The sequence below is a fragment of the Pyrus communis genome, chromosome 3 (genome assembly GCF_041283825.1).
Source record: "Pyrus communis isolate YQ-2024b chromosome 3, ASM4128382v1, whole genome shotgun sequence".
NCBI classification, from domain to species: domain Eukaryota; kingdom Viridiplantae; phylum Streptophyta; class Magnoliopsida; order Rosales; family Rosaceae; genus Pyrus; species Pyrus communis.
In genome coordinates this window covers 2540443-2559112 of record NC_142567.1, presented here as the reverse complement: position 1 = coordinate 2559112, position 18670 = coordinate 2540443, and the positions used below count along the sequence as shown (strand labels likewise).

Genomic DNA, 18670 nt, shown 5'->3' with positions numbered 1-18670 from the left:
CTTTTAGTTTGTCTGGTTGTGGAAGCTGAGGAAGAGATAAAAAAGTTGCAATCCCTTTTACAAGACAAATGGCATATATTGTACCTTAACCCTGCAACTTATTTATAAAACTTTCTAAAAGCTTGGATATACCATAACCACCCAAACCTTCCTTTCATTAATCCCTAGGACTTTCTCTCTCTCTTGATGGATATACTGAGTTGTAACAAGGATATATTCATTCCTTATCTGGTCAAAAATGTTCGAAATAATTTTTATGTGAGAGAAAACCAGTGACCCACTGTTAATCACACATATAAGTTTTAGAGATAGTTTAGTGACCTACTACTAATTATACCGATAATGTCTCTAACTTAATTATTGTGAAATTCAATATGTGCAGAATTTATACAAAATACTTTGGTGTAATTAATAATAGAATCACTCCATATAAGAAAAGATTAACTTCATGAGGTTTCCGATATAGGACATATGCTTCAATATACGTCATGAAACTCTTATCGAATCAGCGTAGGGCTTCCAAACTTGATCAAATAATGTCCTAATCCGATGTGATTATTTGGTCTTTATTCAAACTGTGTTCATCATTTTAAGCAAATCAAACCAATTAGCTAGTGACACCTCTTTTAGGATTAATTAAGACCTTATCATTCAAACCCCTAAACCCTATAGTTCATGTACAAAATACATGACTGCAATTATACATATATGATAGGATGAATGGTCAAGATGTGACGATAAGCAAACGGGTCCATGAACAAAAAACATGACTAGTGCAATTATATATATGGTAGCTAGGGTTTGCTGCAAGGTTGAGCTGCCAAAATCAAAGGCTGTGGGGATGTTGCACAGAAATTAATAAAGAGCAAGTCCGTCACCTAAAAAAGAAGACTCATAATTATTTTCAAAGTTCTATCGAGCTTAGCATCTTTTTCATAACCGTTGACATTTTACAAACTTTCATTTCTTTTTGTTCATCTGCTGCTAATTAGTGTCTCTTTTTCTTCTCTCTTTAGCTGGGTTTATTGTACCACTAGCTATAGCTAGCTAGTATATATGCATGTCCCCGGACCACCACCACACCCAGCACAGATTCACACAAACCGTCACACCCAGCTTGCCTTTCTCTACTCACGCTTACAACAGGTTATACAGTCTAGGGCTCACTTATCTCTCTTTAGAAAAGGCTATGTTTCTTTGCAATGCCCCAATTTTTCACTAATCCAAAACCCCAAAAAAAAAAAAGTGTCTTTAAAAAGCTCTTCAAATTCTCCATTAGGCTTTTTCAAAAAGAAAAGAAAATCTCAATTATTTATATGGAAATGGTAAACACATACTCTTTTTTGCCTCTCACATACTCATGTTTAATCACATTCGTTGTTTTCTTTTGATTTATTCAACCCAACGATCAAAATAAAAAGAAATGTGTGAAAAATTAAAAAAGATCATGAAATTCATCTCCCAATTGTTCCCATTGGTCCAAAATCCACACTCCATAAATCATGATAAAATTCATCACATATATGGAATGGATCAAATGATTTGACGTCTTAAAATTATCTTCATGGAATATTATTTATTTGTTTAATTGTTTTGAACAACTTCCACTTGTTGATGCATTTGTCGGACGATAATTATTAGTTCTAGATTTCTCTAGAGATTCACGGATCTACGTACTTTACCAACTTGTTAAATTCAATAATTCATTGCTTGACTAATTGGCCTATTGAAGCTATATATTATTCAAGCCAGTTCACGATATTAATATACAAGGCTATATGCAGTGGGGGCAGTCACAGACTCACAAGAAAAGCCATGAATAAACTCCGACCGACAAGCTTCCCAGAACAATGAACAATGTATAGTCGCTCTTACTTCAGTAGAATTTCTCTTATATGTTTAAAGAAGTTTAAAGTTTGAATTTCCATCTCTGTCTATGGTTAATCAAATCGGACTAGGATTCTCTCTTCTCCTCTTTCCATCTCCTCTTCTCACGTTTTCTATTTTGTCTTTCTCTTTCTATAAAAAATTAATATAAGCGTTTGACGTGACTTAACAGTTACCATTCAAATAGAAGGGGAGGGAAGAGGAGGGAAAAAAAAGAGGGGAGAGAACCCTACTCCAATCAAATGATATATGCATGCATACGGGACTACCACTGTCGAAGTGTCAACGTTGTTGTGGGTCGACTTGAAGTGTCGAAGGGTACATACGTCAATTTCTATGGCCCTCTAACGACATGTATACTTCATTTCTTCCTTACATTTCGTCTCTTCTTAATTTTGCACTCGTTTATTGTCTTTTATTTTTATTTTGGTCATTTACTTGTAGTGAGTGGGTAAACATTACAAGGGCTCAATGGGAATTTCAGTGCATGCAATGATGCACGTAGTACTGGCACACTGCATGCATTCTTTGTCCCTCATGTAATTTTCTCAAAACTTATGGGCACGTACTTTTCATATTTAGGGTTTTTTGCTTTTTTGTTTTTATCATCGAAGGTCCCCACGAAAATAAGAAAATAAAGAAAACCATTAATTAAGTCATCTATAACAAACAAATTTGAAGAAATATAAAGTAACAAAATGCAGAAATTATAAGTCTCAAAGAAGATAGAACTAAGTGTGATAATCTAGGGGGAAAGTAGTGCAATTACACAATGCAGGTATTCTCAAGAGGCCTTCATTTTAATTTCGACATTTTTAGGTTTCCGGGACAGAGGATGCAGGGCTATTTCCGTCATAATAGAACTCCAAATTACCTTCTTACCCTTGCGGTCAAATTTCTGCCCAAACAGTCAACGGTCTCCCCACGTTTCCGAAGCAGTAGTAGTCTCAGCGAACCCGAAACCCTGGGGCTTCAGCAGCGAATCATGGCCACGAAGACGCTCGTACGGCGGCTGATGGAACCCTACGCCACCGACGTACGTTAGCATGTCCTTGACGTGAACACCGCGAACGTTATTATTATCATGCCCCGTGCCATCCCCGTTCAGACCTAGAAAGTCTCTTGTCAGACTGTCAGTCTTGCGCCATGTCGCGAGCTCTCCGAACGCGAACCCGCCTAGATACTCTGTGGATATCATGTGGCTCGCGGTCCCAAACTCTCCCACGGTCAAGCCCGCCGACTGTCCCTGTTGGGCTCCAGAGGCTACTGCTGCACCAACGGTTGCAGCCTTCTGGAGGAGTGCAGTAGCTGAAAGGTGGGCAGATGACGTAGTGGGGTTGGAGTTGGGTTGTGTGCTGACATGGAGGTTTTGGAAGGGTGAGATAATCAAACCCTTGTAGGGTTGTTGTGGTGGTGGTGGGAAATGGTGATGAGATTCGGGCTTGATGAGGTGATGGAGTGGGGAGTTTTGGGTGGGATTCGGGCTAGGGTTAGGGTTTTGATGAGGTTGTGGGGGGTCCCATTGGGTGAGGGAGATGGTAGTGAAGGGTGGCAATGGTGGGTTTGGGTTTGTGAAGTGTTGTTGTCCGTGGGTTGGAAAAGGGAAGAGGGAGATTTGAGGTGTAATTGTGGCGGTGGTGATGGCGGCTGTAGCAAATTGGTTTGCTGAGAGTCTCGCACTTTCTTCAGCCAAAGCATCACAGAACGCCCTGTGAGTTATGAAGCTATCCTTCCTATAAAATGTTTGATCACAAGCCAAAGGAGCAAGTTTCAATTGTTATGAGAGTTTAAAAAACTATATAACATAATGTATTAGGATAAAATATATATGATACGCTGGTCTAATCAAAGACGATTGAACTCAAAACCTGTTAACTTTTAGTTGTATCACAAAGTTCATAAGTTATAACAGATCATCAGAAACTAATGTACTTTAATTGAACTATAAATTCGTTTTGAATTAAAAAGTGAAATGATGAGAGTCAAAATATATGGAGGGATTTAATAAAACAAAAGGAAGATCAAAGCCACACATGCAAAGAATAGAAGCACATTGTTCATAGATGGTGCAAATATGTCTTTACATTTGTTTAATGTCACTCCTGTGCATAGGTGGAAGACAACGAAAAGGTTGTTGGGACATGTATACTACACTTGCATGTGGAATTGTGAATAAGATTATCACAGGGACTAAAACTAGAAGAAGGATTCTCTCTCTTTTTCTTCTTTTCTATTTGAACGGTTACGATTTAGCCACATCAACATCTAATATTAATTTTTTTTTATACAGACAATAAGACAAAAAACAATACGTGAGAGGAGAAAAGAGAAGGAGATGGAAATTGGAGGATAGATAATCCTACATCCTAAAACTAAAACGTCAAAAATCCAAAGAAAAATATAATTATAAGATGCATGCCATACTTCGATGATGGGTTTAGTATTGCATGCAAACATAATTAAGCATGGATAAATGGAAATCTGGATAGAATTACGAAGACCCAAAAAAAATTATTGAAAAAAGGGACTCGTGCATGAAACTAAGACACAAAACTCAGGAGATCAGATATCACATTGATGAGGAAAAAGAAAGCTACTGAGGAAGGAGGACAGCAGCAGATATTCTTTGCAGATTCATCAGTTTTCATGATGACTCTCTGCCTTCTGCAAGTAATTGATATATACCACACGCTTGATGCTTAAATGGAAAAAACAATGAAAAATAAAAATAAAACAAAAGGTCACGGGTTTTCCCCAACCATGAAATATATCCCAAAAGTAATTGAACTTCTTTAACTTTTTCTTAGGTTCTCCATCATTGTTCTCAAGACCATATGCAGACACTCCATTGCAAAAATGCCAGAAGGGAAAGAAAGGAAGAATACACGAACTCCATCTCAAAAAACTAGCGGGATTATTTTCATCTAAGAACTTGAGGACACAACATATATAAACCAAAAAGGTTACATATTTTTTGTTCTTTTTATAAAAAAGTCTACATATTTAAATTTTCAAGCACGAGCACTATCTACAGAAGGCAGGTTTCAGGCAACAGTCGCTTATATTAATGCTGTACATTTTGGTGCAACCTGCCACACTGCATTCAAACCTTCAGATATATATATTCCAGGCATAATTTATTACTATTCTTGTGTAAAAACAACCTTAAAAAAAAAAAAAAAAAAAAAAAAAAAAAAAAAACCCATGGAAAAACAATTATACGATGTCTTAGTAATTAATTATCACACGAGACTTCCCAATTTAAACAAAAGGCCAATGTTTTGTATGAATCACATTGGGTTCCAAACTCATGAAAATTCAAGAAAAAACACAATTTATAATTACTTTGAAGGTTTAAAGAAAAGAAAGGGAAATTAATCAATCACCTGGAGAAAAGGGTTCCACAGTCACATCTATATTCTCTTGTACCACAGGTTTTGGTGTGAGCCTTCCAATCAGATTGAACAGCATAGATCTTGGAGCACTTGTCACACTTCCACTTCTTCTCCCCATGCTTCCTGCAAAAGTGCTTTTTGATCCCTGTGAGGTCACCAAGTGCTCTTGAAGGGTGGTGATGAACACATGAGGGCTCAGGGCATACATAGGCTCTCTTTCTGATCTGATCCTTGCTGTTCCTTTGCTTCAGCTTCCATGGAAGGTTGTGGCCTCTCCTATGAAGCTGAAGGTTCTGATCTCTCTGAAAACCCTTGTTGCAAATCTCACACACAAATCTGTTTGTGGCAAGTAGGGTTTTGGGGGATAATGCAATCACTTCAGCATCTGGGTCTGGAACACATGAAACAAAGATATTAGTTTAATCTAAAAGCAGTCAAGTTGGCTAGAGCTCTGCTTTCCTCTGCAATTTCGAGTCTCTCTCCCCATAGTCATATGAATGAATTTAGTGGATAATATCGTTTGTATTAAAAAATGAAAATAATTAAAGAGCCTCTAAGTTACTGTGGCACGACTGAAAACACCGGTAAAATGATCGACAAGAGTCAAATCCTAGAATTCCTGGAATCAAACAACCAGAGATTATTACATACCTGGGTTTCCGGGGAGGCTTCTTTTCTTTTTTATTTTGTTAGGTGGCTGATCATACTGATGAGGAGAAATATTGGTGGACAGGAGAAGAGGGTTTAAGGCAGCAGCAAAGTCTGAAGAAACACTATTACCTTCCTCAGACAAAGAAGTTGAATTGGACATGGAGATAGGAAACATGGTTAGCGTCCAAGCTTCTTTGGACTAAGGAAAACTCCAAAGAGAGAAAAAAACAAATTAAAGCTAGCTGGATAAGCTGAGAGATGAGACTGTGAGAGAGAGAGAGAGAGAGAGAGAGAGAGATCTTTAGATATAAGAGAATCTGAGAGAACTTCTGTTACACTTTAGCATTCGCTTTTGAGTAATCCTATTCATACTATAATTTTATAGAGACAGATTTTTTGCCTTCTCATTTTTCGTACCCTTTTATTTATATGATTACGGTTAAATTACATCAATATTTTATATAACTATTGCTTTTTATCTTATTATCTTTATAAAAAAAAACAATATAAAATGTTGATGTGGCTTAACCGTGACTACACAAAACAGAAGGGCACGAGAAATGGGAGGGCAGATAATCTGCCTCCTATTTTTATACCACATTTCTATATCATCTTAGGTGACATTTGATGTGGACATCCATATCATTTGAAAAATTTTCAAAATCCAAGGAAATGAATAAAAAAGACTTCTTGTATATCACAATCATTATTTAATTAACTAGTTTTTCTTAATTATTAATTTATTAAATAATGAATTAAATTTAAAAATCTAATTAATTCAAATGATGTGACTATCCACATCAAATACCACCTAAAATGTTATGAAAATTTGGTACAAAAATATCATATAAATAGCATTACTCTTCACTTTTTATTTGCGTCTTTGAACACACAATTAGCAGGGAAATGAATAAAAAATATTCATTTTTTAGGATGCAAAAAGCAAAAAGAAAATTATAAATATTTTCAATCTCGTGAAGTAGTGATGATGCTGATTCTGATGATGATGGGTTATTCGATCTCCCCTCCAAGTCACTATCTTAGCTAGGAGAACTAGGCCATGGCATGGATTGCTTCCCTGAGCAACTCTGCAACACCACCAATACAAACCTCTCTCTCTCTCTCTCTCTCTCTCTCAGATCATCATCAAGAGCTGTTGTCCATGCAAATCCAACATGGAAAGAATACAGACAATTCTCTCTCTCTCTCTCTCTCTCTCTCTAGCAACGATCTGCTTTTTTTTTTTCTTTATATGATTCTATAAATTTGAAGTTAGAGAGTGACGGGAAATTATGAAGAGGATATTTCAGTACTACTCAGAAGCAGCTGGTTGTTGTAGGCTTATAGTGTACAGTACTACTTCTGCAGTAGTGTGATGATTATAGTGGGAGACTAAGGAAAACAAGGGTCGGGGTAGGAAAATTTGGAAATTTCTAATTTTTTTTTTTTGTCAAACTAAATTTTCTTGGAATAAAATAAATTTTTTAAAAAGATGAAAAAGAAAGGATGGTGTTATTTTAAAGTATAATGTTAGGGAGACTAAAATTTTAAATTAAAATTTCAAACTAAACGATGTGTCACTAATAGAAAATAAGTATGTTAATCAACACTTAAGTAATAATTAAATCATTAACAACCATATCATTTGTTTTATAAAAATTTGATTTAAAAATTTGATCTTTCTAGCGTTACCCTATTTTAAAATAGAGGAGGGCCCAAGAGGTGGTGGACTCTGAGAGAGTGTAGGTTTCTTCGTTTATAGTTGGTTTGAGAGGAGACGCTCTGTGTTTTATATTGTTTTACTCCGAAGAACTAATATCGCTTATCTTTTAATTTTTTGTATTAGATAAAAAAAAAAGAATAGTATTATTAAACACGCAAACCGACACAAATGATATATAAAAGGAAAAACTAATGAAAAGTCTTTAAAAAATTTAGTTTTAGTCAAAATGACAAAATAAAGGTCTAAGTAAATATTATCAGGAATGACTTTTAAAGGTAAAAATATTTTTAACATTAAAAGTAAACAATACCAATAATGTTTCGTTAAGATTCCTTATATAAAATCCACTTGTATATTGAATATTGATGTGTAATAAGTAAATATATTAATTTTACGTGTCTAATTTATTGAAAAAGAAATAACACACAAGTAGAGGAAAAACTCTAGCTAGCTAGGGAAAAAGCTAGAAATTCTGCAAAGGAAGTCAGCCAAGGCAAAGACGAGGAAGAACCACAAATCCACTCAAAATATTTTGGGTAATTTTTTTTATCTGTTTCTCACTATCTTTTTTATGAGTTAATTTTTGAGTAATGCTTGTTTTTCTTTTGGAAGTATGACGCTGGCACTTTCTGTCTTTTACTTTGTTGCTGTAATAAAACACCCAAACCCCGAAAGGACCTTGATTTGAATATTGAAAGGAGGGATATATTTGTTTACAGGAAGACTTATAGGAGAATAAGAAGCAGCTTAAAAAGCTTTGTCAAAGCAAGGGACAAGGGTGGTAAAAAGGCAAAGAGATGTATAGAGATGCATGGACCGACCTTTCTCAACTTTATTTTTTGTATTTTATAATACCCCACTACTTCCATGATTGATCCACTGACTGACTGACTACAACTATATCTACAGTATATACAATGCCACATTATATATATTATTATTATGCACATTACAAAGCATTAAAACTAGACTTAATTAATGTATCATCTATTGAATAGTTGATTACCTTTATTCAATCATTCCTCCCAATTTCCCAAATCGATCCCTTTCCTAATATTATAAGCGCTAATAAGAATAGTTTGGTTAAGAAGAGTCTAAACATTGGTTATGGGTTGCCATTTTAGTTCTCTTTAGGGTATCTGCTCTTTAATTGAATACTTTACACGTTATTGGGACAACTAGCTCAATCAGTATATATGCAAAGAAGGTGGTTATCGTCCCGAACTGATGTTTAGGCCAAGGCCAAGAGAATTATTTTGATATTATAAAATGCATTTTACAATATGGAGAGATGAAGAATGGTAGTGCAGAGCATGCATGAAGTGACAAACTTGATTGACAATATTTAGCAAATGCTAAATCTGATTATTAAATTGAGATATTAGAATGAAAGCGCCAATACTATTGTTTATTATTGAAACCACATATAATTATTTAGAAATATAATGATTTTTGTTGATTTAAACACACAACTTTTTCTACATGCAATTACTCGATCAAAGTTGTGATTGAATTATTTGGGGGGTTTAGAATTTGATTCAACTCAATTGTTGGTGGTCATTATATAGTTGAGGAATTTTCTTGCCCATTTGTGTGTCTTTCTTTTGTTAATATTCTCTCAGATCCTAGTGTATATAAAAGTGCCCAAGCAAACCCCACCAGAGGGGAATTTAGAAGGCCCTCTCTACCTTCTTTTCTCTTTTTCTCTTATAACTTTCTTTATTCCAAACCCAAATCTAAAGCCACAAGCAAATTGCCCATTCTGTCCCCTTCATTTTACCAAAATCAGCAAACCCTTTGCCTGTACATTTACAATACACATGGTTAAAAGTGTCCTTGGCAAGGGATTCTGTTCCTTTTGAAGCCATGCGTGTCTTAAATAACATGGGCAGCAACCATGCAAAACCAATCCCTTAAGCCCCAGGCGTGTAGGGCACAGGACCCATTTGTGAACTGCACGTTGTTCTAATTTTTTTTTGCACATATAAATCCTTTGGAAATTGGAATCCTATGTGGGTTTTCTTTTGATCTTTAAATCTTTTGAATATGCAGGGCCTTTTTAGTGAGATTCATGTTCTTTTCTTTTGGGATAAGATGAGATTTATGCTTCACTGATTAACACCTTTAGGAAAAAACAGTGCGATGTACAATTGGCTGAAAAAAAACAAACAAACATAAAGATAAAAAAATTTAATAAATCATAACCAAAGTTGGGGAAAAAAGAAGAAGCCATTTCAGTATAGCACTGTAACATCATCATAACCTAAGAAGGCAAAATTCTTAACCTAGATAAAAAGAAGGCACTATTCTCTGTAAACACATTGCCCAAAATTATTTCCCTACCAGTTTCCCTCCTCACCAAGTTAACCAAAGTTTGTGTAAAACTATAGGGGGTGGGGGAAATAGGAACTGATCTAATCGTTTTGGTGCTAACTGAAGATCCTTGCCTTTGGCTGTGTTCTGGCTTTTGAGGTCTCTTTGTTGTTGTTTAGTGTTTGGGTTGATTGTGATCTTACTGTTTCTGAACTTGGTTTTAACAGAAAATTAAAATTGGACATTTGACAAATAGGGGAGATCGACAAATACAGGTCAAATTTTTTTCCTTAGGGTCAGCTAGGCTTCTTGAAGTTGGTGGCAATTTATCAATTAACAAATTAAAATGTTTCATGGGGTTTAGTCTTAGTCTCTGATAATATACTGTTAAGTTTGAAACACTTTTTATTTTACTTTTCATATATACAATTAAGAATATCTCTCTTTGTATACAGCTCTCGTCTTATAAACTCATTATGTAATGAGACCTTGAGTCTCCCCTAGTTGAGAGAAGTAAGAGAAACATAACTCAGTAATTGTCATGTCAAGGTAATTACCAACATAGGAAAAATTAATTATTTATTTCATCTAAAGAGTATATGGACAACCCTTCAATTAAAATTGGGATTTTGCTAATTAAGCATAAAACTACTATTGATTGATATGGAACTTATAACAAGCAATGAGCCAAGTTTGAGAAATCAGAAACCCTAGAAGCGTGGAGACGTAAAAAAAACTACCCTTTCAAGTAATTGAATTAAACATAAAATTCTGATAGATAGCAATCTCAATATCTTGTGAAGAAGAACTTACATAAAATAAGTTTACTGCTATGGTGATCTTACGTTCAAATAAAACAACATTATATATAAGTTTCTTATCACTTGACATTGTATTGTTAAATTAAGTCGAACATAACTGTAAATTCATAACTCATTTTATATGAGTTGCTCATCATATATCATCTTGCTGATTCTAATTTGAATTTATTTTATATAACTTTGTTCTGTTCTGCATTGCATGCAGAGAGAAGGCAAATTTTGATGAATGGGGAAGAAAGGTAACACCGTGGGGCCCATTCCTTGCTCACGGGTTCTTTCTGTTACCAGATTCTCACTCTCACATGCAAGTTTTGGCAGGAACGCCTTATATATCTCTATCTTATTCTTATTCAATATATATAAATGTGTGTGTGTGTATTTGACATGACACTTTACTTTCTCTGCTAAGCAATCCAATCCTAATTAGACGAACTAATTTATCAGTGATTCACTAAACCCTAATTTTTCGGTGTAATTGTTAGACAGTGTTATCAAATTATTCATGTTATAAAACATGCATTTATTTAATATATATATATTATATTGTATCTATTTAGTTACTCCATATCCATCAATGTTATAGAATGTGAATTCTTTTCTTTTCTTTTCTTTTTTTTTTTTTTTATTTTTTTTTTTTTTTAAAGAAAACTTCAACGGTACGAAGAAATTTTTTTTAAGAAAATTTTATTAATATTCAACGGTAAGAAGTTACACCTAGTTGGCGGGGGTTGGGGGACATGAAACCTAACCCTCTACATCCAAACCTAAGGGTCTAAACCTGCAAAATAGATCAAGCAACATCACATGATTAAAAAAAAAAAAGTGAGACAAACTTGCATGCCGAGATGCAAATTAATTTGAAGCAGAAACCAGGAAAGTCAACATAGTCTGAATACAAAGTAGCACGAGCCGCTAATGGAGGGGAATCATGCCATATCAAAGTTGGAGAAGATAAGCCCATATTAGTAAAATTATTCGTAACAACATTTTCTTCGTGATATATGTGGGAGGAGTCATCTTCCAAATGTGGTCTAAACAAGTAGACCATTGCATAGGAAGAGGCCAATGATAATCATAATCAGGCGATTGGAGAGCAGAAATAACACTAGAAGAGCCACTTTCCAATCAAAGGTAAAGCCAACTCCATTGATATGCAAACTCTACACCAATAATAATTGCCAATAATTATTTGTGATGATCAATCCCGTGGCAGAAACCACCAAGAAGTTGACCATGGCAATCCCTAAAAACTTCTTCACAAGCAGCAGAACCAGGACTTCCTTTAGACAAACCATTGGTAGTAAGTTTAATCCAAGGAAACCAAGTATATATGAGACCAATGCACAAGAAGAATAGTATGCATCTTGCTAGGGATTGGTCGATCCCATAGCAGAAATGATAGAGTGTCAAAACCCTGAGAGTAACCAGGAACAAACTTCCCAGCATGAACGATCCCAAAATTGATCCAAAATTGATAGACATGTAAGGACAATAAAAATATATTGGGCAACCCTAAAAAATAAACTTATAACACATAAATTAATAATTTATGAGTCGGTCTAACAGACTAACAAGTAAATTAACCCTAAAGTACTCATTCATGTTTTGGAGTGAACATGAAATGGCTTATTATATTTAACAATGTATTATATTGGATTTAATCCTCTAACACTCTTTTTTCTGTTGAGAAGAAATCCATAAATTTACATGCTTGCATTTCACTAATCTTCTCCAGACTTGCAAGTATCTCATATTTTTGACTTCTGACTTGCTCATATAACAGCTAATGCCGTGCCCTACATGATTTGCCTCCAACAGAATATGGGATATGCCTAAAATTCCAGACACAATGAAATCTGAAAATTGATGACCTCAAGCCCCAAGAACGCTAAGAATTTCTGGGCCTAACAGTATGGGCTGAAACTTCACTGAATTACAGGCCCAAACGATCATTCATGGGCTTGAGTGATGGACATCCTTTGTGAAATTAATGGTTGGCCCCTCAACAATGAAAGGAGAGAAAAAAAAAAAATGGAGAAACCAAGGTGAAGTGACAATAATACCATTGGAGTTGTATCTTATGGAAGGCTTTACACTATATTTGGATGAAGTAAATAAGCTTAGAATTCGGGTAAAAGTCAGAATTTATAAATTGACCATAAAAATTTAGAATTTTCGCGTGAAAAAAAAAAACTTGGAATTTGGGACCTCCAATTCCCAAGTTTAAATTTCATGTAAAACCAGAAAACGCCTTTCGTTTTCCCCCCCTTCGTCGGCCCCTGCTGCCTTCCTTAACAAGCCCTCGAGCCTCCTTTGCGCCGCCTTCCTCATAGAAGCTGCCCAACTGTCCAAGCTCAAGGAGATCGATTTTAGAATATAGAAAGGCGTCATTTATCAATTTCTATGATTGAGCGTTTAAATATAACAAATTATGTATTCAATTCCATAGTTATTTTAGGTTAACCAAAAAAGAAAATTCACAAATTTTAGAAAATAAAATCCCGTCATTTCAATTTTGTCATTTTGAAAATTCATTAGTGATCTTAAATTTCTTCATCCAAACATAGTGTTAGAGTAAGTGCTTGAGGAATGGAAAATGATTTTTGCACACTCTTAGTTATTAGATTGTAACATATTAAAACTAAGAGAGTATGTAGAAGGTGAAAAAGACTGCATCTTACGGGGGAAAAGGACGTTGGGTTTAGTATTTATGGGTTGAGGATGGTCTAATTGCTCAATTTTGTAAAGTTTTTCGTTTAAGATTGTGTTTGCTCACTTTTCACGTGTAGTCCACACTTAACGTATTTCACCAAACTTGAAAATAGAACAAAGCACCCACAGCTTTACCGCTTTTTATAAAATACACTTGACTCACTCTCACTCAAAGTGTTATCAAGACCAAAAAAATACCTCTTTAAATTTTTATGTACAACGTAGTCAGAAATGTCTTTGATCATCAAAAGACACTTTTAGCATTTCTAAGAAGTCTTAGACATGCACTAGAGAAAGCATGTAGATCTCATGAATTGGCGATGGCCTAGGAATTTCAAGAGCAGGAAAATACTTTATTTCTCCTTCCAGCAAAATTAAAAATCGAGCGCAAAAGCTTTTATTTTCATGCTTTAAGGGTGATCAGTCCACGAGAACATGCCTCGTGGACTAACATAGGAACACAGAGGAGAAGTTAGAAACTTCAAACTTCCCATCTTGTTCCATAGAAACTTTCAAGTACAAGTTATGGAACTTAACTTTCTATCCTTCTTAAGTAATCCAAACTTCAGATTCCCTGTCAAAATGTTAGTCTGGTTTTTATGTGTTAGAGTCAGGATGTTACAAGAATATACTTGAACTGTTGAGATGACACTGCCATCTACATTACAAATCTTTCAGATCAAAGTTGCATTAGTCTTACAAAGTGATCAAATTCGTGCTTTTCGTAGAAGTACTTTCGTACTTGTATCTGTCTTCATCTGTAAGACACCAATGGGGTAAGGAACACATTTTAAAGGTGATGTTTTAAAGAGCATACTGTACCAGTTTTTGAGAGTCCACAGCTGATGAAGTGACTGAGAAGAGAACCGTATCCGACATGAACCAATCTACGATCTACACGGTACAAACGTAACATTATGAAGTTCATTGCTACCTAGCTCTCTTTACATCTAATTAATTAAAACAACATTTCAGTAACAGAAAATATCATACTGACAAACTACCAATGCAGTCACTTGGACCCAAAAACAACATGTGTTAGGGTTTCTTGGAGCTTTTGCAGCAACTCCTTTTCAAGTTCAACAGTTTCTCAACAATCTACCTTCATTTAAGAGAGGCCATAAATAGATTACAACAGGCAAGAGATAGATAATTATTTTATTTATGGTACATAGAACAGTGGTTTTCATAGATTAATAAACAACAACCTTGCGATAAATAACGATCGTAGTTACCGAATTCTGTCCGATCAATGCCTGCAACCTAAACCAGGATAAAGAAAGAAGAGAGGAAATTATTAGAAGATGAAAAGGAGGCAATCAATTATCATGTGCTGGGTTAGAAACACCAGAAACAAAGATGGTTTCTTTTCCACAAATAACCGCTGCTAATCCCCCTATCCTGTCAATACCAAGAAATTCAGAAGAAAGTTATGGCCTAATGGCACATGAAGAGAGACCCAAGAGACAAAATGCGAGACTATGAAAACAACTGTTGAAGGTTTTAGCCTTGTTTTGAAAGTAATGGTCAATGAGGCAGTGAAAACTGAAGAGGGGAGAGAGAGAGAGAGAGAGAGAGAGAGAGAGAGCAATGCAAAAGAAGTGCAGCTAGCTAGTCTACTTTGGCCATGAACCAAAGTAACCTAAGCGATCAGCCAAGATAATAACATCTTCATCTTCGCCTACGTCAGCACTCGGAATGGTTGAGTCTCCCTCAAACCTCTCACTCAATAGTTCTTCCCAAAATCCTTCATCAAGCTCTTTATCCCCGCTATCTAGTGGCTCTACCACTTCCTCCTGTTCCTTTCCCACCTTACCTAATCCTTGCATTTCCATCGCAAGTGCTTCAAGCTCCGACATTTCATACTCACAATCTCCTAATTCAGGAGGCTCCCTTTTAACCTGGTTTGATTCGCCACCACCAACACCACTAAGTCCTTGATCAATCGGCCTCCTCCTTTTCTTAGTCATTGCCTCTTCAAGCTCCTTTTTTTTCTCCTTCTGTTGGACTAGCTGCTGTATAAAAGCCGGGTTCTGCATTGCCCTTGCCAAGAAAGACATCATCTGCTGCTGCTTTAGTTCTGTCCCCTGTAACCTTTGCTCCATGGCCTGAAGGGAGGCTCTAGTACTCTGCTGCTGCTGCCTAAGCTTCACTAGTTCCATCATTAGAACCTGCTTGTCATGCCGCAAACGATCAACTTCTCCATCTATCCCAAAGTGGCCTAATTCCATGCAAGGTCCAACAGCTTGCTGTGCCGGAAAAGGCTGAGAAGGTGCTTTCCTTCTTTTAATGTTCTTCAAAAGATGCTTCTGACCCCTTACAAATCCTTCATTGGCAAACTCCCATCTGTTAGGATCAACCTTTCTAAAACCCTGCAGAAGTTAAATTACATTAGGACCAAAATTACCAAGAACCAATGACATTACAAACCCTACTTGCCGAATCAGATTCATAAATCTACTAAATCTTCTCCTTTAACCCCTTCAACCAATGCCTATCAAATATTTGATACACACCAAATATATATTATATATGCGCACTGCGCAAGGAGCTTAGATAGTGCTGAGTATTGTATTACTAACTTTTTGAAATTTGACACCAGTAGAAATCAAGAAAGATGGGCGACTAATGAGAATACAGAACATAGAAACATTAGAAAAAAGGTAGCGACTTTCATACTCCCGCCGTCTCCTCATGCACTCCTTCTCCTTGTTTTCGTCACTTGATTCTTCTTTGATTTATTCAATACCAAGGCTGAAAAACGAGAGAGGAGTGCAGAAAGAGAAAAAGGACAGAGAAAATCACCACCCAAAAGGACAGCACAGAGGAAAGGAGCACAAATTGAAAAAGTAAAGAGAGGGATGGGGGAAAAGCAGCAAGTAACATCCATGACCATATGAAAATTGAAGAAATGAAAACAACCAGTACAGTGAAACTTCAATAACACCCAAATGAAGTAGCTCTTCTTCTAAGCAGATTCAAAAGGAAAAACTCTTTTTTTTTTTCCAAGAATAAATAATCAAATAAAAATAATAAAAAACTCAGATGATCAAGAACATTTAGGATTAGGGGAGGATTTTCTTAATTGGGTTGAAAAATATGGGAAAGAAAATTACAGGGGACTCGGATGAACGACGTTCAGTAGAACAATGATCATCCACACACGATTTTCACATTTACTTCTTAGCCGTCTGCGCTCTAAATTGAATATTTTACAATTTTTTGCACGAGGCTAAAAGAGGAGTGTTAAAAATCATCGCATTTCGATTATTTTCACACACATTAAAACTTTGAAGGTCTGCAAAACTTGATGGAAAAAGGATCGAAATTTTCACTAACCAATTTGTAAAGATTTCAGCTTGGGGGTGAAAACACACTTACGTAAGTGTTGAGCTGCCTCACAAAGCTTGAGAAATTATTGTGCTTGAAGTACTTGGGTAGGAGGCTCATCACAAAAGTATGTGGATCCCAAACAACAAAGCTAGCCCCTCCTCTGCTCCACGAGACGACCCCGTTCGACCCCGAGTCGTCCACCATGTCGTACGTCTTGTTCAGAAACGGCGGAGGGCCCATGTCGTTCAGGCCCTCCATCGGCTGCGGCGGCGGGATCGTCATCACCATCTGGTCGAAACCCGGACCTGGTTGCGACGAACTCGATCCCGGGTACTCTTCCTTCACTGGGTACAAATAATTCATGGCTAAAAATCGCAGAAATACGAACAAAATCTTGGTGGGTTTTGAATGTCGCACCAATTTCCACTACTTTTTTTCGAAATCGAATTCTGGGTCGGATCCAAAATCCGATTTTGATAATCAATTAAGCAAGAAAGAAGATTAATAAAGAGATTAAGAGTCTAAAAACTGACATGGTTTGCTGTTGAAATGCAAGAAAAAAGGCAGAGCTGCAGTTGTCATGAGATTCCTGCTTCCGAGTAGGAGGAGCTCAAAGGCGGACACTTTTCGAGATTTCTGATCAGGGAAAGGAAGATTTGAGCTGAATCAGGGCAAGAATCAGTTATGAAAGTGGAAGGAAGAGAGAAAGAGGGGGGAGAGAGAGAGAGAGAGAGGGAGGAGATAGGGGGGCAGAGAGAGAGAGCTGCAAAGTTTGAGACTTTGGATTTCTTCTTTCTTCTTCGGGAAAGTGGTTGAAAGCCATTGTATATAGTTGGCAGGTTTTGTCACAGAAGATGCTGCTGCGAAAACTGATGGGGTTAAATAGTGATCTAATCAAATCTTAAAATGTTTCGGGAAAGTTATGAAATTTCTAATGGATGTGTTCTATTTAATACTATTGTTTACTTTTCATGTATTGTTTACTTTTTATGTATCTCTTGTTAATTTTCATCTTTTAATTTTTTTTAATTCAATCAAATCAACAATCGCATATTAAAAACATATATGAATAATAAATTTAAAATGTGTGTAAATAGCACACTCTTTTCTGATTTGCACATTAACTCTTTCTCCATTTGGGCAAGAAGTTTTGAGAGAGAGAGAGAGAGGGGGGAGACCGGGAGAGAGAGAGAGAGAGTGGTCCTTAGGAAAGTTCTGGAATGAAAGTTCCATGGAGTATGGTGGAGGCATGGCCCCCATGGGCGAGCGATAAGCTATCGGTTGTGTACATTTCTGAAGTCTCATTGGTTGAATCATGGACCCCACCCACAATTGGGTGACATCACAGGGAAAAACATTATTGGATGGAGGATAAACGATTCATATATTAAGGGAATTGTTATTAGTACTTCAAATTTCATTCTACATTTCAAATTTTCTATATTAAGAAAGAAAATTATATTTATGAGGAGTGTAGAATGAGATTTTTGAAGTGCCAATAACACTTCCCTAAATTAAATGTAAACCATATGATATGTCAAATAAAACTGCTACTATTTTATTATGAATTCACGATGAATAAAATCACTTTCATTTATCTTCAAAAAGTAAAATACAAATGATAAGAAAAACCTGAATTCATCATGAATAAAACCACTATGGTTTATCTTAAAAAAAAATATATATATATATATATATACACACACACACACACAAAATAAGAAAAACTAGTATAAATTATAATAAATGTTTTTAAAACAAAAACAATAATAAAATTAATAAAATGCATTTAATAACTTTTTTTTTTTTTTTGACGTTGCTGTCAATTTTGAGAG

General features: G+C 35.8%; 2 protein-coding genes across 9 annotated transcripts; both read right to left on the bottom strand.

Annotated features, from left to right (window-relative positions):
* Window positions 1–2514: 2514 nt before the first annotated feature.
* Window positions 2515–6274, bottom strand: LOC137716242 (protein indeterminate-domain 12). Its single transcript, XM_068455666.2, has 3 exons — window positions 5934–6274; window positions 5274–5673; window positions 2515–3620 (listed from the first exon to the last, which is right to left on the bottom strand). Exons 1-3 carry the CDS (start codon window positions 6106–6108, stop codon window positions 2798–2800), a joined length of 1398 nt encoding a protein of 465 aa, XP_068311767.2. The 5' UTR covers window positions 6109–6274; the 3' UTR covers window positions 2515–2797.
* A 7777-nt stretch (window positions 6275–14051) lies between these two features.
* LOC137715879 (heat stress transcription factor A-7a) lies at window positions 14052–17754 on the bottom strand. 8 transcript variants are annotated; one of them, XR_011065606.2, is made up of 5 exons: window positions 17369–17711; window positions 16884–17179; window positions 14711–15874; window positions 14507–14600; window positions 14052–14396 (listed from the first exon to the last, which is right to left on the bottom strand). XR_011065606.2 is itself a non-coding variant. In XM_068455237.2 (3 exons), the coding sequence occupies exons 1-3, from the start codon at window positions 17415–17417 to the stop codon at window positions 15119–15121; spliced, it is 1101 nt and encodes a 366-aa protein (XP_068311338.2). In that variant the 5' UTR covers window positions 17418–17754; the 3' UTR covers window positions 14052–15118. The 8 variants fall into 8 exon arrangements, 1 of the variants encoding a protein (XP_068311338.2); XR_015960451.1 differs by having other exon boundaries at window positions 14496–14604; window positions 17369–17684; XR_011065605.2 differs by having other exon boundaries at window positions 14500–14604; window positions 17369–17684.
* Window positions 17755–18670: the final 916 nt, after the last annotated feature.